General features: G+C 47.1%; 8 protein-coding genes across 8 annotated transcripts; 3 read left to right on the top strand and 5 right to left on the bottom strand.

Moving 5' to 3' along the window:
- Positions 1-780: 780 nt before the first annotated feature.
- Positions 781-2,468, bottom strand: PENARI_c003G01948 (sugar porter family MFS transporter; the record flags this gene model as incomplete). The annotated part of the gene is made up of 5 exons (XM_022628136.1): positions 781-902; positions 951-1,164; positions 1,206-1,942; positions 1,996-2,339; positions 2,398-2,468. 5 exons carry the CDS (start codon positions 2,466-2,468, stop codon positions 781-783), a joined length of 1,488 nt encoding a protein of 495 aa, XP_022491989.1.
- Positions 2,469-3,682: 1,214 nt separating this feature from the next.
- Positions 3,683-4,765, top strand: PENARI_c003G03687 (SMP-30/gluconolactonase/LRE family protein; the record flags this gene model as incomplete). Its single annotated transcript, XM_022628253.1, has 1 exon — positions 3,683-4,765. The coding sequence occupies one exon, from the start codon at positions 3,683-3,685 to the stop codon at positions 4,763-4,765; it is 1,083 nt and encodes a 360-aa protein (XP_022491913.1).
- A 1,036-nt stretch (positions 4,766-5,801) lies between these two features.
- PENARI_c003G10557 (cation efflux family protein family) lies at positions 5,802-7,246 on the top strand (the record flags this gene model as incomplete). Its single annotated transcript, XM_022628736.1, has 2 exons — positions 5,802-6,116; positions 6,176-7,246. The coding sequence occupies 2 exons, from the start codon at positions 5,802-5,804 to the stop codon at positions 7,244-7,246; spliced, it is 1,386 nt and encodes a 461-aa protein (XP_022491368.1).
- Positions 7,247-7,991: 745 nt separating this feature from the next.
- PENARI_c003G08911 (MARVEL domain-containing protein) lies at positions 7,992-8,623 on the bottom strand (the record flags this gene model as incomplete). The annotated part of the gene is made up of 3 exons (XM_022628619.1): positions 7,992-8,234; positions 8,316-8,537; positions 8,588-8,623. 3 exons carry the CDS (start codon positions 8,621-8,623, stop codon positions 7,992-7,994), a joined length of 501 nt encoding a protein of 166 aa, XP_022491425.1.
- Positions 8,624-10,086: 1,463 nt separating this feature from the next.
- Positions 10,087-10,555, bottom strand: ccpA (the record flags this gene model as incomplete). Its single annotated transcript, XM_022628755.1, has 2 exons — positions 10,087-10,491; positions 10,541-10,555. 2 exons carry the CDS (start codon positions 10,553-10,555, stop codon positions 10,087-10,089), a joined length of 420 nt encoding a protein of 139 aa, XP_022491605.1.
- Positions 10,556-11,354: 799 nt separating this feature from the next.
- PENARI_c003G12404 (uncharacterized protein) lies at positions 11,355-12,402 on the bottom strand (the record flags this gene model as incomplete). Its single annotated transcript, XM_022628855.1, has 2 exons — positions 11,355-12,127; positions 12,195-12,402. The coding sequence occupies 2 exons, from the start codon at positions 12,400-12,402 to the stop codon at positions 11,355-11,357; spliced, it is 981 nt and encodes a 326-aa protein (XP_022491566.1).
- A 476-nt stretch (positions 12,403-12,878) lies between these two features.
- PENARI_c003G03878 (uncharacterized protein) lies at positions 12,879-14,930 on the bottom strand (the record flags this gene model as incomplete). The annotated part of the gene is made up of 7 exons (XM_022628259.1): positions 12,879-13,122; positions 13,206-13,298; positions 13,373-13,596; positions 13,674-13,823; positions 13,877-14,238; positions 14,305-14,762; positions 14,848-14,930. 7 exons carry the CDS (start codon positions 14,928-14,930, stop codon positions 12,879-12,881), a joined length of 1,614 nt encoding a protein of 537 aa, XP_022492118.1.
- Positions 14,931-18,713: 3,783 nt separating this feature from the next.
- PENARI_c003G01921 (uncharacterized protein) lies at positions 18,714-19,337 on the top strand (the record flags this gene model as incomplete). The annotated part of the gene is made up of 1 exon (XM_022628135.1): positions 18,714-19,337. One exon carries the CDS (start codon positions 18,714-18,716, stop codon positions 19,335-19,337), a length of 624 nt encoding a protein of 207 aa, XP_022491890.1.
- Positions 19,338-19,789: the final 452 nt, after the last annotated feature.

The following is a 19,789-nucleotide window of genomic DNA, read 5'->3' as shown; positions in this document are numbered from 1 at the left end:
TTGCCTTTGGAGCAGCCGGCTTAATGCCCTTTTGACCCGATCGACTGATCTTAAGGTTTGATATTTGTCTTCGAACAGCAAACCCACCCCCACCTCCTTCAATTCTTTGGGCCAGGGTAAGGAATGGGAGCCAAAAACGCCTTCAAAATATATGAAGTTACAAAAGTAAGCTTCATTTATTAAATCGCTACTTTGTGTGAGGTCTCGAACCCCTCCGAGTCTGCATAAAGCTGACGTTAAACGCTTACAAAAATACGATGTAATCGGCTGCACTTCTCCGGAAAGGAGTAAGCGATTAGGTCACATATGAGAAGCAGAAGAGAAAGGGCGCTCGATCTAGAAGGTAAATACCTTTTACCGAAGGCCTTTGCCCCTTTACAGCTGGGAACGACAGCATTACCGAGGTGCGGTTTATGCAACCGATGGCATAACTTGTGTAACTAGAATAGACCCATAAATAGTGTGAAATAGGGGTAAATAAAATACAGAGTCATTGATATCTCCAATTGGCCGGATACAGTACAGACCGTGACACCAAGACAGGTTGATGCATTTTGGCTTGGCATCTGCCGGGAACCTTCAATAAACTAATGGCGCATCTGACATTTAAGGCAAAATAATAAGACGAACTGACTGCAAAGACAAGTAACATAAAGCCGTTCCGAGCTTTGAACACAAAAAATTGCAGCCTACCGTCAGGTACACAAGGTGATCGCGAGTACATAACAGAGATTCCTGTTATCCTCCTCATGTGACGAGTACATACTGTACATTGCAAAGCTAAGCCGCTTCTTTCCCCGCCATTTCAGCGTACTCCACAGCAGGCTTGGCAGCAAACAATTCCGCTGCCACATGCTCGTCATCACCTGCGAAGAGTCGGTCAACATCTTCAAGCTGAAGGCCTAGTCTTTTGTTAGCATTGGTCCAGAAATCATAACACATTTTCTGACCTTTGGTCTCTGGGAAGAAGAGATAGATTATGGGGACCCAGAGAGTATTCAATACAGCGAAGATAATGTAGGTCTTCCAGCCAATATTGCTGATTGCTGGTGGCGTTATCTGTACAATAAGATAATTGCAAATCCAATTGGCGGCTGTACTTATTGACGATCCACGTTGCCGCAGCCGTAAAGGTAGGATCTCTGATGGATAGACCTTGAAGAACTGGTTAGCTAGAACAGTTACTGCGTCTGAGGTAGACTTACCCAAACAGTTGCTTGAAAACCAATAGTGAACGCCCCTTGGAATATGAAAAGCATTGCTGCTGCTGCAATGCCACACTGGTGAGCGATGGCCGTACTATTCTGAACCTGGTAAATGAGAGCCGTCTGCACAACCATCACAGCGGCCATGACTGAAACCATCGACAACAATAGTGGACGTCGACCGATGCGATCAATGAGAAACCATGGAATAAAGGAGGCGACAAAGAACCATGTTTGCAGAAAGCCCGACATCAAGCTAGACATATGCGCTGAGAATCCAACAGACTTCTCAAACAATGTCCCAGAGTAGTAAATGATAGCGTTGATTCCGCCTAGTTGCTGGAATATCTGAATGGCACACGCAATGAAGAATCGCCTCTGACTCTGGATCTTATCATTCTTGAGAAGGTCTTTCCAAGATCCAGCTCCGATAGCCTTTTCAACGGCAACAGTGCGAACGATATCTTCATGGAGGGCTAGTATATCAGAGTCGGGCATCTTTCCATGATTTAATCGGCGAAGGACATCCAATGCTTCGTCATGGTAGTCATGGGCTGCAAGCCACCGCGGGGTCTCGTCCACAAGGAGCAGTAGTACAAGCATAGGGAAAAGAAATGCGCACTGGAGGATAACGGGTACACGCCAGGAGTAGCTAGCGGTTTGTGCGGAGAAGCCGTAATCAATCCAATACACTAAGAGAATTCCAAAATTAAGGGTGGATAGTTGCATACAGACAACTGTTCCATGTCAGTATTCAGTATCGCGGTATTTGGCAGACGGTAGCACATACACAATCCCCGGGAAGCCTTCGGAGCAAACTCGGCCTGCATTACTGGGACTGTCGAGTTCACCATGCCAAGGCCAATGCCAGAGACAATCCGTCCGACGATGAGGTGCGCTCGATGATAAGCTGTAGCTTGTAGAACTGATCCGACGATCAGGGTGACGACACCGATAGCAATACTTTTCTTGCGTCCAATGTTTTCGCCTATGAACGCAGTACATATACTCCCAAAAAATGCGCCGACCTCCATGATAGAAACAATAAGGCCAACCATGGTCGAATTAGGCGAATCGAATGTCTTATTGAACGCACTTTGGTTCACGAGGCCTCCCATGAGGCCATTGTCATACCTATATCTGGTCAATCATGTCTATTGAAACCTGCAAAGCCAAGCTCCCATTGACGTACCCAATCTGCATGAAACCAAGCGCCGTCAACGCCGTCACGGCAGCAAAGAGGTTATTTCCTTGTAGTTTCATGCTGTAGCTCCGGTGCGAGTGATGCAGTGTATATCACAAATTGTTAAATACAACTCGGAGAAAGTCACTAAAAGTTTGTCGCGGAATGTAGTAGCTTAGTGAACTGCTTTAGCAGCGAAATGCCGAGAAATGTACATCCTAATATAGTGTCCTGTTACGGGAAATAAGTCTTCGGCTACATTAGTTGTTTGGGCCCGTTGAGGTCGAAAATTCAAACTGAAGCCCTATACTATACGAGCAGGGCGCAAACCTTCGCCTTAGACACCTGACCGCATAGATAACTGGTCTCCCCACAGAGTGCCAAGGTGTAGGTTTAGTGCCAAATGCTATCATTTCAGTCACCGATAGCGGGCCGCTAGACATCATTATATCGGCAATTGACTGAACTGGGTTGAATAGAAGATAAGAGTCGGGGATAAATAATCTCCGGCTTCTTTGGGTGTTCTAGAGCCATTTCGAAGGCCAGCAATACCGGGGGTGGCGTCAAACTTTGCTTAGACCATACTTCTTGGTTCCCTTCGGCAATATTGTTTCGACCGACAAGTTATTGTGGCAGGAAACCAACTTTGCAGACGTTCGGATCTGGAGTGTGGCATACGAGCCACAATGGTGTTAAAGTCTGGGGCATCAAGCCATCAAACTAACTTCGCACCAATGACCTGCAATTGCCGAAACAGCAAAATGCCATGGCATTGTTAAGATGAGCAGAGCAACCCCTGAGAACATCAGAGCTTTTACCGATAGAATCTACATCGATATACATTTATCCTGCCAACTGCTCTGAAATGTTATGCGGAGAGATCGAGAGACCAGGTAGTTTGTCGCACCTAGAGCTATAAATCAAGCTTTTATAGTCCATGGATAAACTCTGGAGATAAGCTTCACGCATGTCTCACTGCTGGGACTGATTGGGTCTTGTCTTAAAACGCGGGGTAAGTTGGCACATTATATTGCCTACCGATTACCGATTTGGATGGATAATGTATGTCGGCAATTGAGTTAATCCAACAAACGGCTATTGCTTATGGATTTGAGTTTCAGCCCAACTCGAGTTCTCATTTTTTTTTCCTTAATGTTAGCCAAGCATATGCATAGCCGCTCGGGTCATAATAATGATTATGATGCTGAATTTCTGTATACATGAGAAGAACGATTTCAATAATTTTAGTGCAAAACATTGAGAGTACTCTGAATCCCCGCAAAGGTTGTTCGCTATGGCCAACATCCAAGTCAACTTTCATAAACATCAACCCTCAAATTTCGACAAGATTTTAGGTGCCAACCCTCAAGTTTCCATTCTGGCGGATGGAGGTGATTTACCTCTTTACCATGAAGCGTGTATTTACCATGCACCCACACGCAGCGTCTTCGTGACTTCAAATCAGTTGGCCACTACTTCCGACCAAGCGAACCCAGCAACTGCCAACAAGCTTGTCAAGCTCACCAGGGTCTACGATGCTGAGCCGAATCTCGTCACCGGACCACACGTGACCGAAGTTGAGAATATCACATTCCCAACTATTACTGGTGCAATGCTAAACGGTGGTGTCAATTTTGACTCGGAAAACATCCTTCTTTGCGCACAGGGCTCGAGGGACCCGAAAGATCCATCAGGGATTATCAAACTTGCGGTTCCATCCGTTGCCAGTGGTGATACAGTCTTTGAAACTGTGATCGAATCGTTCCATGGAATCCCGTTCAATTCTGTCAACGACGTGATCGTCCATCCCCATGACCGGTCTATTTGGTTTACAGACCCTCCATATGGCTTTCATCAGGGCATTCGACCTCCACCGCAGTTGCCAAACCACGTATACCGCTACGATCCTAGGAAGGGATCTGTCCGAGCTGTTGCAGACGGATTTGCTCGACCAAATGGCTTATGCTTTTCACCGGAACTCGATACTCTGTACGTGACAGATACAGGCGCAGTCCACGGCTCGTCATCAGTGCCGCTGCTCCAGACCGGTCCTTCACACATCTATGCGTTCGATGTTGTCCTTAAAAAGGGCTGCTCTGAACCATTCTTGGCAAATCGCCGGGTTTTCGCTTATGCCCCGGGAAAAGTACCGGACGGAATCAAATGCGATACCCATGGCAATGTCTATGCTGGTTGTACTGACGGCATCGAGGTCTGGGACCCTAGTGGTGTGTTGATAGGCACTATTAATATACCCGGTGGGGTTTCTAACTTTTGTTTCGGCGAAAAGGGCGCTATATACGCTTGCAATGAGACCAAACTGCTCAAGATACAGTTGGACGGTGAGGAGGTTAAGGGGGCACTTCTCGGTATATAAGCAATGATAGCTAGCAACAGCAGCTTTTAGTCTGTCATGCAGGGCAAAGGTTAGAACATAGTATCTGCTCTTAGTCCATTCAGGCTGTCAACCAAATTCTCTACATACTGAGTCATTTTTGTCTTTGTACACAAAATTACTTAGTCTTGTAAGTAATCTCGTAAATTATGACTGAGCAAGTCAAAACACCTGACTCTCGATTGCTTTCTCTTTGATCTTGGGATCTTTTTCTTAGATTCTCTTTTTCGTTAGCATCATCCAGAGAGATCGCTTTTCCTAGTCTGCCTTCCCAGTATATCATCTCTTAGACAAAGTGTGACAGCTTTGCGGTACTTCCTCTTAGATATCGCCATGAATCGAAGGTCCCGACTCAGAACTTGAGTATACGAACAACCCATTCCATGTTGAGGAAGGACGTGTTCTCAATTTCACTGATACAGTGTAACAGGATCTAAAGAAGAACCACGTGCTGGATCACTTTGGCTGCCTCCAATTTGCCCTGGGTTGGTTCTTCTCGTTGAAAGCTACATTGCCAGCTCCGTCCACGGTTTTCAACACTCCTTTGAGATTTTTGACAGAGAGGCTCACTTTCCATACTACAAGACCATGTGTTATGAAGCTGTTGGCCAGGCTGCTTTCGGATCTCTAGTGGCTATCTTTTCCCTCGTGCGTTTTGCCATATGTGACTTACGTGGTCACTAGCAGAGTACGCGGAACTGAAGCCGACGAAACATTCTAAGTGACGGTTCGAAGTGCTTCCCAGAGTAAGGCTGTGAAGGAACGAGATAGGGAGCTTTTGAAATGAACACAATCACAAATCCCCATGATGAATTTTCGATGGATAAGGGAAGAAGAGGTGGAATTACAAACTATTATCCTGTCTATATGGGAACACGCTAAATGTTTAGATCTATCACGTGATGGGATCGACAGAAACACCGGGGATCATCCGGGGGGTTCATCACCCTCGCCTCAACCTTCCCATGTGTATATAGCAGCTATCACATAACGAAACCGTGTTCGCAAAGCCAGCGCGATGGCTTCGAACCTCCCGCTCCCCATTCCCCCGCGCACCCCCACCCCGCCAGCGGATGATCAACATGCCTCCGAGATCAACTCAGGGATACCCATCGATCGCGATTCCCTGTCGCCACTCAATGCCTCATTCCCAAAGGGTGTGATGGACGTCGGGAGCAAAGACCGTTTAAGCCCTACGAAATCATCTTTCAACTTAAGTCCTGCGCCCGAAGACGCAGTGTCGCCGATCGAAAATGGCTCCAGCGACACGACTGCGGCGGGGCCGTTCAATTTCAATACTACTGTTATGGCCAAGAGCCCAGTAGTGAAATCGGTGAATCCAATCCCAATTCCACTATCTGAATAGGAAGATACTAATCAATTCTCTTTCAGAACATTGGACAACGTCGCGGCCACAAGTACAAGCACAGTAGCATCTCACACCAGATCTTCCTCGAGCCTCCCCCTCGCGCCCCCCTAGCCCTCCCAAACTCCCTCCCAATGCCAACACTTAAAGAATGCCGAGCCAGCATGTCAAAAGACCAAAAGACCCGGTTCTGGTGGAGTGTCTGCCACATGTTCGTTGCGGCGTACACCCTCTGGACAGCGCACGGTTCCTTAGCCATGACAGCATTATCACACTTAATCCTATTCGATTCACTCGGAGCCCTGTTATGCGTTGCAGTGGATGTGTTGGGTAATTTCGAAGTGTGGAAGAGATCAAGTATCCGCCACCCATTCGGTCTGGAACGTGCTGAAGTCCTGGCTGGGTTCGCCATGTGCGTTCTCCTCTTGTTTATGGGGCTGGACCTTATCTCGCATAATCTGCAGCATTTCCTTGAGAAGGCGGGCCATGAGCCTCATCATTTGCATGAGCATGACCGTGTTTCGCTGGGTAGTGTGGATATCACTGCCGTGTTGGCGATCTCTTCCACGCTTGTCTCGGCAATTGGACTCAAGAACCATGCTCGCATTGGGAAGGCTATGCGCTTTGCATACATTGAGTCTCTCCCGTCGGTTCTGAGCAACCCATCTCATTTCTTGACTCTTTCATGCTCAACACTGCTGTTGTTGTTGCCTCTGGTCTCGATCCGGATCTACGATTGGCTCGATAAGCTTTTATCCGGAACTATCGCATTTTCGATGTGTTTCATGGGAGTGCGCTTGGTGAAGACTCTTGGTTCTATGCTTCTGATGTCCTACTCCGGCCAAGGCGTCTCCGATGTGATCAAGGATATTGAAGCCGACCCAGCTGTATTTGGCATCGATGACGCCCGTTTTTGGCAGGTCCATTACGGGCTATGCATGGCCAATCTCAAGTTGCGGGTTACTGGAACTGAGGATAATCTTGCTCGGCTGCGTGAGAAGATCTCTAGCTTGATTCGGAACAGACTTGGTGGTGGATATGGCACTGGTGGCCAGAAATGGGAGGTTTCTTTGCAATTCACTATCGAGCGTGCATGATCTTTTTTTAACTTTTCTTTGCTTCTCATGGCTGCTGCTTTTTTTTTTGGGTTAGCCATATCTACGTACTACAGCATCCTCCTGTATATTATGAGCGTTTCCTTTTCAGTACTCAACATTGATTATTTGGCTAGCCTGCGACCAGTTGGTTGATACGTTTGGAAAATGCTTTATACTGTATTTTTCGTGCAGGCGACAAAGGTCCTCATCTCTTCTCTATTTTCACTCTTTGCAGGACAAATTAGGAATGAGATGAAGAAGGCTCATCACAAAGAGTATTCAAAAGCAAAGCTTCAGTTGATATTCTATCTAATACGCGGTTATAATAGGTTATCTCTATCTGAGCACAGGTTGGAATCAGTTGTGTCTACAGTCATAGGCCATACATCCTTTCACACCTTCGGCTTTCAAGGTTTACATAGTCTAACATGATTGACCACTCCAACCGGAGGCACTCAATCTTGTAGAGACTGTCCATACTTCACCGTATACACATCTAGAACCCCTGCTGTACTTCTGTTTAAGAGGTTTGGAACTTGAAAAATAAGTTCATTCGGCAGTATTAACCGTCCGCAGAATCGTTACGCAAATTGAACCAAAATCCACCGCTGTGTCATATCATTATATCTCATATGGGGGGTATATTCGAGCTGTGCGGCCATCGAGAAGGAAGTAGCAACACAAGTTAAGTTGGGCTTCAGTATAGGGCAGGACAGAATATAAAGAATCCAATCATGGCTTCAATCTAGCGCTTGTTGCGGAAGATGAAAGACGCAATCAGCACACCGATACACATGATAAAGCCCAAGAACATGAACGCGGTATCTGCAGTAGCAGAGGTACACCTAGACTTCAGGTGCTTCTCATCCCAATAACAGCCAGTATATATTCCGTCGTTGGTTGTGATACAGCCGCCGCTGAGCAGCACATTTCCAAACAAGGTATCCGGGTCGGAGCAGCTCGTTCCGTGAAGGCGAACGGCGAAGATCTAAGATGGAATATTTCGTCAGCTATTACTCCTTGATGTGGCAACCACTAAGTGCGATGCTTTTCAATAATCCAGACTTACGATACCGGCAGCAAGCAATGCTAGGGCGGAAACGCCGTCGAGGACCCAGGTGACGATCCCATCCAACGAGTCAATATGGATAGCGACGGTGCCAATCAGTGCAGCAAGTACACCGATACCACCAGAGAAAGCGCCATAGCTTGTTTCAGAGGGCACTGAGCCGAGTTGTTGGCCTTTGGCGAGAGTGATTGAGAGGCCGAGGACGACGATAGTGAAGATGAGCTTTATTAATATTAACAGATGGCCAAAATACCTAGGTCAGCTCACTTTACCTGGAAGAACCGACAGGCTGAAGTAACCAATCTCATGTTGGAAGATTATAGGTGAGTAACAGCTTGTGAAGTATAGAGGAAGTGAATCTGGGTGAAAAGCTTGTGGGTGTAGCAGCAAATTTATCTCCAAGTGAAATGAGAACTAACATAGCTTCAACCGTTTTCCCTGTTTACCGTGGCTCACAGCCCGTCTAGCATAGCCCTAGAAGTACCACGGTGTACATATTAGAGCCTCATTACGGTATTCAAAAATAGTCATTTATTGACTGGGGCCATGGGGCCGGGGGTCTGCGCTAGCTGCTGCAGGTAGAGCATCAGGCTATTTTGGGGCCAATTAGATGTCGACATGTTTGCAAATGTTTAATTATCTTCCACCCAGGCATAAGGGGGCCAAACTCACACCTCTTCCTGGTAGGGGATCTTCGCAGAGAGATTCAAGCGGAATTGAGGCACTCCCTAGCGCAATTTCCTGGGAGTTATTCTTCTAATATTGATTCAAGTCACTATGTAGCTGTATTTGAATAGAAATAAGCAAAATATAAACAACATCGGCCAATATGAAACCGGTGTAGAGGCCGTGGGTGGCTCAACCCTGTGCCCCACAGGTATGAGACGGCACGAACCGCCCCCAACTGTCTCGACATGCACTGGGATATTTAACAGGTGTATCATACCGCTAAGTACTTATTTATAGTCAGTCCTGTAGATCTTAGGGTGCCTTCGCAAGGCGTTTCTTTGCTTAAATCCCTTTTTTTGGTTTACCCGGCGCCAACGTACTAATCTGAGGCATAGCGGCTATTGTTGAACATGGAAACCTCCAGTGCGAGAATTACGCGAGTGTGCACCTAGGCAATTAATTGAGAAATGTTTGCACGGCCAGTTTACATTTCACGGTTCCAATTGCGGCAATTTGTTAGAGCAAAGTTTGGGGGCTATTTTACCTCATGCCAAGGGATATTTGGCTGCTTATTTGCCCTTTAGTTTAGGTATTAGCTTATCTCAATTTCCCGAATAGATCTTCGACCTGACTTTTGAAAAACTCAAATCGGAAAATATGATGGATAACCGAAAAAATGGTTAACGCTGAGGTATATATTCAAGACCTGAGTACAATTATGGTCAAGTTCTATGTCGATATATATCGTCTGTATTAGATTGAGCTTTATAGGATAGAAGTAAAAAAGCAGTGCATAAACTTCTAATAAGCTCTTTTATTGACTATCTAACAACAAGTCGTCGTCTCATCATCCAACCTAAAAGTGAAGTATACGGGAATCGACGCATTCATAGCACAACGCAGGAGCAGAAGCGGGCGTCAGATATTGATTTTAATTAAGGGACAGCCATATACCATTGATACATCCTCGGATTAAAGATTTATTAGAAACACAAAGGAGAGAAGGACACTATAAAGGAAAAGTATGTATCCATCGCCAATCCACGACCTTCATAGAATCCAATCAGCAATCCCGACCATCATCACTAGATACTAATCAAATCTAGAATGGGGCGCCAGGGAAGTCGCAAGCAAGCTTGAAGGAAACATAGCCAGGGTCCAGAATGTCGGGGAGACACTTGCCCACAGCGAAGGGGCTGTCGTCGAAGGGAAGGAAAGTGGTGGGCTTGCCGGAGCAGCCATCATTGTTCCAGATGATAACGCCGTGGCAGTAGGCGGCGTCCTTGGTGTCGAGCTTGGCGCTAAAGGAGTAGTTGTCGATGCTCCAGTCAGGGTTGACGGGGGTCTTGTCGCATGTCAATGGGGTAGCCGTGACACGGGCAACGAATTTGGGCTGGCCGGAAACCTGGGCGCCGACGTCGCAGGATTCCCAGGATTGGAAATCAACGCTGGCGACGGGCAGGGCGGCATAGGCGCTCATGGCAAACGTGGCCACGGTGGCGAGGGTCTAGGCTTTGTTAGTGACGTATATATGTCGGTGTATTTGCTGAGTTTACCTTGGAGAAGTGCATTTTGGTCAAAAATTGTGAGTCTTTTGTAAAGAAAGTAATTCTCCGGCTAGGAAAGGCGTTAGACGTGTCATTCAAGGGAGTACGTAAATGCGTCCCACGGCGTTTAAGTACTTCCCAAGCAGGGGTGGAACGCGACGCTCCTTGTTTAAGGTAAACATAGTTTTTGGTGGGCAGAATAACAACCATTTAAGGTATGTGGAATGTAGAGCGCCTACTTGTAATAGGAGCAATGAGAGGAAAATATTGAGGGGTGAGAGCAGAAACGGTTGGTATGCGTCGATCACCAAGGCACAGTGTTGACAACAAATTTCTCTTGAGAATGGACCACAGGGTCTTTAACAAGGGTCGAGGCCAAGATCTCTCTGCCGTGGATAAATCTTTATTTTCAAACCGGGATACGTAGCACTTTAACATATCCGGTGGCCCAATGCCCAAGGGATGGAACGAATGAAGGCTGGAGAACGCAGCCAACTTGTATTTGCCAGTCTTGCTTATAATATTGGTGGGGACTTTCACAGTGGGCTATCACCTACTATGCTGTCTTGACCTCCATAGACTCCTCATAATGGTCACGCGATTGTGTCACTTTTACTCTTTCGGCCTGCTGTTTTCCAATCTGCTGTCCACTGTTTTGTGGAAAGTACAACAAGCCTTTTCCTACATTAGTTAGGTAAAGAGGGTACATGTGGATTTGGGTATGCATTTGACAAATGTATATTAATGACCCCCAACGACCTGATTTGAATATAGTAAGGATTCGAGTCTGTTATTCCCAATGGCTCAGCTATACCCCAACTATCTAGAAAATAGCCATACAATTAGGCGGGCTAGACACACCTCTAGAGCAATTCAACGGACTACTCGAAATAAAGAAACTCCAACGACCCAAACGCTCACACGTCGCAGCCAAATCCTCCAAGTCAAACATCTCCCCAATAGGGACACCCCACCCAGCCAGCAGATGATGATGCAAATCAAAGTCAGGGTTAAGAGGAGGAAAAACCTCAAAACTAACTGCATCAGAAGCAACCGCCGCAAAGTGATTATCCCAGATGAACCTCAGGACCCGCTCACTTTGCTCAATCCCCGCATGCTGCGGCATTCCCTGCTGAGAATATGCCAATCGCTCTTCGCCCGACATACCCTCCCACGTCCCCGGCAATCCAACTCGCAAAAAGAAGATATCCCCCTTCTGAAACTCGATGTTGCTGTCGCGCGCTATCTCCAGTACTTCGTCCAGCGAGATCATCTGGCGTGTAAGCGCGTTAATACTGATGCCCTTTTTCTTCGCGTATGAGACGTAGTCGATTAACACGCCGCGACCGGCTATGCCTTTCTTTGCCCAGTGCCCGATTCCAATGCGCGACGAGTTCTCATCTTGGATCTCAGCGGCCGTTGTGCCGCCGTAGAATACGCGTAGGTCTTTGTTTTCCGGTGTTGGCGCCGGTGCGTTGTGATGTCGCAATCCATCCCACTGGGATGATTGTTGTGGGTTGAAGTGGTACTCGTCGTCGAATGCAACGCCCTCTGCGACCCATTTTACACGGTGTTCGAATGGTTTGCGGCCGAATCCTGTTTTACATTGGTTGAATATGAGCTCTCCCATGGGACCTCGTTCTATTCTTGGTGTGTTGTTTACCTGGTGGGCTTAGATTCTCCATATTCCAGTTTAGGCATACTCGCTCGCCGGTCTGGATTTGGGACTGCGCAGCCTGTGCAACTATTTTTGGAGTGAGAAGTCGGAGCATTCCAAGACCTTCTTCCTCCGAGCCTGGGGCTCCAGGCCAGAAGCGACGCTTGTCGGGGAGATCATCGTATGTCTCTGGGAGATTGGGGATGCCGGACATGATGTATCGGGTGAAGTAATAACAAAAGGATCGAAATGTGGAAGAAAGAAGCTTTATAACCAACCCCCACTCGGAGCAAATCCGTTGACGCGGGTGTGACCCCGCAATACTATGGACGTCTTTATCGGAGCGCGTTGACAAGCCCTTTTGTACCTGGATCATCATTTCAAAGCGCAGGTACTATAGGTGAATCACCACATGAAAAACAGGGTCCGATTAATCAATATCTATACTCAGAGAATATAACAAAACAGTTCTTGTCTCTGCGTGATGCTCAATTCTAAGCAGTGGACCCAGTAGAAGCTTGTCAACTTGTTCCTTGTTTTCAACGCTTAGGGTCGCTCCGTGAGTCGCTCAGGGCAGCGGGGTGACTAACTCACCCTGTACTCCGGGAGTCGATCACTTCTCGAGACGGCAGTATTACCGTCACCTAGATTACATTCAGCACCAGTCAACAAAAAACGTCAAATATTGTCTCAAGAGGAGCCCTCCGAATGCTCGACTTTCTGCTCATCATGTACACTCTTTCGCTGCATAACACCGTCGATATACTCCGGCTTAAGCTGACCGTCCTTATCATATCGGTGCGGCTCGTTGAGAGATATCGACACGACATCGAACACATTGCTTGATTTCTTGAAGATGTCGTCCATCTCTTCCAGCGAGCGATATCGCGTCTCTGGGTAGAAGAAGTATACCACCGGGAAAATAGCGGCATTTCTGGAAATATTATTTAGCTTGGTACTCCATCTAAGGAAAAGATAGAAAAACAAATTGGGGGCTCGAGATGAATAAAAACTTACATAACGGCGAAGATTACGTAGGTCCTCCACTGAATGTTTGCAAATGCCACAGGTGTGATCATCACAACCATGAAGTTGAAGATCCAGTTGCCACTGGAAACAGAAAATATTTTAGCGGTAGCCCTTTCGCGATACGAGAGATCAGGATTAATGTTGTTTGCACTCACCTCGTAGACAAGGCATTCGTTGGCGCTCGAATCCTCAGTGGCACAATTTCAGCGGGATAAAGCCAAGTCATGCCTAGCCAGCCGATAGCAAAGAAGGTATTGAATACGAAGAGGAACACCGCTTGTGCGGGACCAGCTGTATTTCCTTTGCCTTCTGCCTGGCTCTTTTGTAACTGTTGCAGTGAAACGGCTAGTGCAACCATAGAAAGTGACATGCCGGCTGCCTATTACAGGTTTGTCGTTAGTCACGCCAGTATGACAGATATAGCACTAAAGTGAAAGAAGAATGAAATCGTCTTACTCCGAAAAGCATCAGCTTGCGTCGACCAATCCTCTCAATAATGAAAATGGGAACCAGCGACGCTAGGAAGTATTCCGTCCCGTTGCAAGCTGCCAACAATTTAGGGTAGTTGTTATGACCAAGACCAATATCTTGGAATAGAAGTGGTGCCTGCACAAGTCAGTATCAACAGAAAAGGGAAACCTATACCATAGACGACGCACATAGTATGTAATCAGATTAATACCAGAGATTTGCTGGAACATCTGATTGACATATGCAAGCACCACTCTGTGGAACTCGCGGTACTCGGACATCTTGAACAGACTAGCATAAGAGCCCTTGGACATCTCCAAGACAGTCAGCTTAACCGACTCGAATTCATTCTTGATGAACGGATCTTCGCGATGTTTATCGTTCAAAGCTTCCAGAACCTGAAGCGCATCTTCCTCCCGACCTTGCATTAGCAGCCAGCGAGGAGATTCAGGAAGATTAAGAATAGCGGAGAAGATAATTAGGGCAAAGACGATTTGGAATGCGAGCGGGAAACGCCATGAGACTTCGTTGTCGCCGATCCATGCCATGCCTATAGTGGTTAGTCATTAGCCACCTTGGAATCAAGAATCAAAGTTCTTAGAGTCCATGGACACACCATAGTTAATCCAATAACTGATCATAATCCCAGCCGTGATTAACATCCCCTCAATCATAACCAACCTGCCACGCGCATGAGCCTGCGCCGTCTCAGACTGCCAAGTCGGAACAGTAGAAGTATTCATCCCATTACCCCAGCCTGTAACAATGCGCCCTACAACGAACTGCGGCAGGTCATATGAAGTGCATTGTAACAGCGCGCCGATAGTCATGATGATAGAGCCGTAAAATATGGTCTTTCGACGGCCGAGGGGATTTCCCACGAAAATGGTGAACACTGCACCTAGGAAACATCCTAGATTGTAGGCTGCGACGGTTATTCCTTGGTATGTTGATCGTGCTTTTGATTCGGCGTCGCTGATTCCTTCTGCTTTATCGTTTATATCTGGGAAGTATTTTATGAAAGATTCTAGATCGAGTAGGCCGCCTGTTACGCCTTGGTCGTATCCGAAGAGTCTAGAAGACAGATGATAGGATAGTTAGTGGCTTGTTTTGCGCTATGTCTGTGTTTCGGTTTGAACATGTGAAATATGTAACGAACAGGAAATCAAGCCCGGCAATCCAACTAATTGCCAAGTTGAGTGCATTGCCGCGGAGGCCGAAATATCTCGGGATGCCTAACATAGCGACGAAGCCAGTTGCCAATTGTTGGTAGGATAGGCCAAGAGGTGACAAGACAAGCTAAGGAGCGACAAGGACTATAAGACTCGTCAAGGACTTTAGTGGCAAGGGAGGGAGTAAACATGAGTCTTGGGTTTCCTGGGCAAGTCTTGGAGCTTTTATGGACATGTGAAGGTAACTTCAACCTATGGGACTACAATAAATCGACTAATCGACTAATCAGACTATACATTGTAAGTGCTAGTCGGGTTTGCCATGTTGGGTTAGCAACATCATATACTCTCGGCATATATTTTGGCCCCAGGCGTCTCTACGGGGCACAAACACATGGATTACGCATGTATAAGCCTGGGAGATTTGTATCTCGCCCTTAGAAATATATGTCCCGCCTAGATCTATACCCTTTTGTCCAACCAAATGCTACCAGGCGTCGAAATAAGAGTAGATGATGGCGCCCGGCAGCGGGAGAGGCACACAACTCGTAAGCGCTAGCCAGGTATTTCCCTGATTCCGCTGGCAGATTCATGATTCCATTGGCTAGTCAGGGGGGCAGGGACTAAGATCCGGGACAACCATGGCGTCACAGGAGAAACCCCGAATGTAACTAGTACATGTAAGTTACCAAATAAGTTACATTTAACCCCGCGAATGTGGAGTTTGGGAAAGATGGAGACACGCACATACACACGCCGAGAAGATAAAGAGTTGCCCGACCCGAATAATACGTCATAACCCCACGGTCGTGCGCAGAAGTATCACGGCCAAGACTCGGGATGTCCAAATCAAGTATGTATTGTCTCTGAGACACGGGTAATGGATTTTCTCCAATCATGATCTGGTGCTACGCAGCATATTGTTGTCTGAACAGTTTGTTATAACTTAGAACCTATCTTTCATAGCAGTGAGCCTGAAATCTTCCCCTGGGCTTTTGAACTGCACAAACGATGTGTGCATATCAACAAGGGTCATAAGTGTGTACACAGTGCCACAGATGAAGTATTGGATAGTCTCTACAAAAATCCTCGTAGCGTGCATACCGTTTTATGCATTATTTTCGCTCTACTTTGACCTCTCTGGTTTCACCACTTTTCTCCCCATTTTCGAGTGCTTCGAATAGTAGTTGTTTGTATACATGTGGGGCGTGAACGGGCTTATCGCCATGACTGTAGCCGATTCCCAGAGCGAAGCTGAAATCATATGATGGGCATCGCCAGAGCAAAACAAAAGCTGACATCGGGATTTTTATGCATTATACTCTACAATATCCGCATATTAACCACGCGAGCTCCTTTCTAGAAATTACAACTGTCAGTACTAGATGTAAAGTGCACATAGCAGGTCTATTCCAAAGTCCCTCATACCACACCTTTACCGAAAAGCCCTACTGGCTGGCAATCTTTGCGTTAGGTTTTAGGCCTTGTCTGTTAGCCCCAACGTAATTCACTACCAAGTTCCGCATATATCGTAAAACGCGTCAATTAATTAGACCTTCCTTGTTCAACCACTCACTGTGCTACCAATTCTTACTCAGTCCTCTCGAAATTTAACTGGTTAAGAAGGCAGGCTTTTATTACCGGCTTAGGCTATTAAAAAGCAAGAAATTCCTTCCATTCGCGAAGTAGCTGGCCATTTCAATATACCCCAATTAACCCTTCGTACGCGTCTCCGTGGTATTTAAAATCGTACCGAACCCCGCGCTGACGGTTATAAATTGATAGAAATTGAAGAGGGAACGCTCATCTGAATGAGCATGTCTAAGGAATGATGGCCGTATGGCCTTGCTCTATTGGATTTCTCAGAATCGCCGTTATGACAGTGTGTATGTGTGTGTGTGGACTCATTTACCCTGACCCCTCGCCGAAGCGATATGCAGGCTACCACAACTATATGTATCCTTGTACGTATAACTAGAGTGTACCACTTCCTGGAACGAACTTAGGAGCCTCGCCGGGGCCTGCCATGGCCTTGTCGCCGCTCGTGATGTTAGGCTTCCTTTTTCGTGGCTCTAGTCATCAAAACAAATATCCAAATTTTATCCTTCGTGACGTGAGCGGGCTGAGCGACAGCTGTGTACGTCCGGCTGTATCTTTATTTAAAGGAACGTGAAAATTAAGGTAATGCCTAACGTAGACATCTTGACAATGACTGCGTTACGGTCACGGCTTGATTGAGGAGCGGTTCGGCTGAGGCCATTTTGGGCCAGTTGAAGGGCTTGACACCGGTAAGCACTTCTATAGAATGACAGAGATCTAGCAGCGATGATGGAGTAGGTGGTTGAGATTTGGCGGAGAGGTTTGTCTTTGGACTGTGGGGTTGGCGGATTTGACGAGTACGAAGGGCGACGGAGGGCTGAGAAGGGCTTGGGCTTCCAGCTCGCCCTGAAGACTGGATGCTGAGAATTCATCCTCTCCCTTCGTCTTTCATCAATAATAGATTACGGCCGAATACGTTTGGTTATAGGAGAATTCGAAAACATATTATCCCCCCCGGGACACTCACGCTTTGTTTCTCTGTTTGTACCCGAAGCCACGCTAATCTATTTTTAAATCCGGCGTAAAAAGTATCTTTAATAAGACAAGATCCTTTTCCATTTTAATTCCAAAACAACTGCTTTACGTATAGTACCGTTACTTCATACCTTGCTCCTTTACACTTCTACCTCTGTGTCCCTCCTTACCCTCTCAGCACCACTACTGAGAGTTGCTAGAATCTCCGCGCAATATAGCACCGAAATTAGGTCAAGCTACAGACGCGCTCGAAATCAGTTTCCCAAACTCTATTTTGCACTATGCCTATTATGATTACTCTACCCCTGGCCATATTCTTGGCGGAATCCTGCGATAATGGCATAAAGAATAGCTATTATATTATGGTTGTATAGGGAATACTTTTTCTGGAACCAGTGGTTGTAGATTAACCAGAGACAGAATAGCACGATTTCTAACATAGCTGGGGAAATAATGAGAATATTGTGACAGATGGCGATGACTAGAATGCGTGGGTCGGTAATCGAAATATAAGCTTTTACCAAGCAATACCGACAGCTTCAGATTAGCGAGGTGGTTAGACTTGCGACGTCGCTGCGCCTCGATAGAAGAAGGTGTAAGGGGGGTAATAAGGCTTGTCTGGCTTGCTTACACGTCTGTTTCCCAGTTTCCATCAATCATTCGCACTCGTTAAGATCAAACACCGTGGACATAGTCTATATAGCCCATCAACCCCAGACTTGGCATGCATAGTGATGCATGAATCGCTCCCCAGTGAATAACTTTTTTTATCAAAGCTGCCAGTCTGGATTGCACGCAAAAAGTGACGGGTGCGGAGATAAGAGAAAAAGGGGGCCGTAATTTCGACGCTGATATAAACGATACAACTTCGATGTTTGCCGTCCACGAAGTCCAATGTGAGGGCCTCGCATCCTTTTAAGTTGTAACGGTGCCATGAGCTTAGCATCGCTGGAGCATAATTTTACAGTATTCGGGACTTTCCCCGATCAGGCCGGCGATACGAGCCAGCGAACTTTGGCCCCTTTGTGGCGCCAGGTAGTCATGGCGTTCTCGGTCTGGGTTGCTTGTCCAGCGCTGGATCGAAGCCACGGACCCTTCCAAAATCCAGGGCCCCGGCAATTCTAGGGGCAGATGTATCTTTTACCGAGATGAGACGTACTTAAGCCTTCTTATCCCAGAAATTTAACGCTTAGTTGATTTCCTTTTTTTCCCCTTTTTGTCAAGCCTAACTCTTTTCTTCTGCGCACTTCTATCCTTCGCTTTATTGCGAACTATCACCATGCACAAGTTTTTCGCCGCTCTTCTCTTCGCAGCCTCGGCGCTGGCTACCCCTGCTCCAGATACTACGGCCACCGCAGACTCAATTGGCACCGAGATTAATTCCGACGCCTTGGCTGCCTCTGCCTCTGCCGCTGCTTTGATTGCTGCGATCCCCAGCTCAGTGTTGGCGGTCATGGAGACAGCCATCCCGTACTCATGGCAGGACGAAATTCTAACGGATCCCACTTTCCGCTCCTCCGTCGTGAGTGCTGCTGCGGCTGGGACTTTCCCAGCTTGGTTCAATGACCTGCCCAACAGTGTCAAGGCGTGGGCTACCTCGAATTTCGATGCCCAGATTATTGGCGTCCCAGCGACTACCCAAGACACCGCGTCCGAGACGGGGTCTAGCGTTACGGTTACTGGGCAGTCTGTCAGCCAGACTGCTTCAAATGCCGCCCAGACCACTTCGCCCGACTCCTCCTCGGCCACCGCTTCGAGCTCCGGTTCTGGCTCCAGCTCGAGCGCTGCGTCAGCTTCTGCCTCATCCGCAAAGTCAACTGGTGGTGCCCCTGCACCTAGCGGCGGTGTTGCTATGGGCGTGGCCGGTGCAGCCGGCGTTTTCGTTCTCGCTCTTGCGCTGTAGAGCATGGTTCCCCCGCTAGCCCTACCATTAGGCCTTTATGATTTTTGTGTTATCTAAGCAATATAGTCTATATATACAACCCAATCTGCCCCACGGGGAGGAGAATACTAAAATCAATGAAAAATAAATACGCACTCCAGAGCTCACTGAGGATATTCCATCACTGCAGGAGCCTGATAGCCCAATTGGGGACGGGTATATTGCGCCTCCATCTCCTTCTCCTGCTGGAAGAGAAAACAGCACGGGCAAATCAGGCCCCTATACAATCGTTGAAGCTGGAGCCACTAATGCCAAAGCATTGACGGATCTCGCGGCGTTTCATCATTAAAGGGCTTCGAGACGAGAGGCGGTTCTCCGTAAATGGGCTCACGGGCAACACGATGCCAGTAGGCCTAGATGATTTGTTGGTGATTTGTTGGTCAGGTTTCATAGGGATGTAGGTAGAGATCAGC

Source organism: Penicillium arizonense (assembly GCF_001773325.1).
Source record: "Penicillium arizonense strain CBS 141311 chromosome Unknown PENARI_contig003, whole genome shotgun sequence".
NCBI lineage: Eukaryota > Fungi > Ascomycota > Eurotiomycetes > Eurotiales > Aspergillaceae > Penicillium > Penicillium arizonense.
This window is presented reverse-complemented; position numbering and strand designations above follow the sequence as displayed.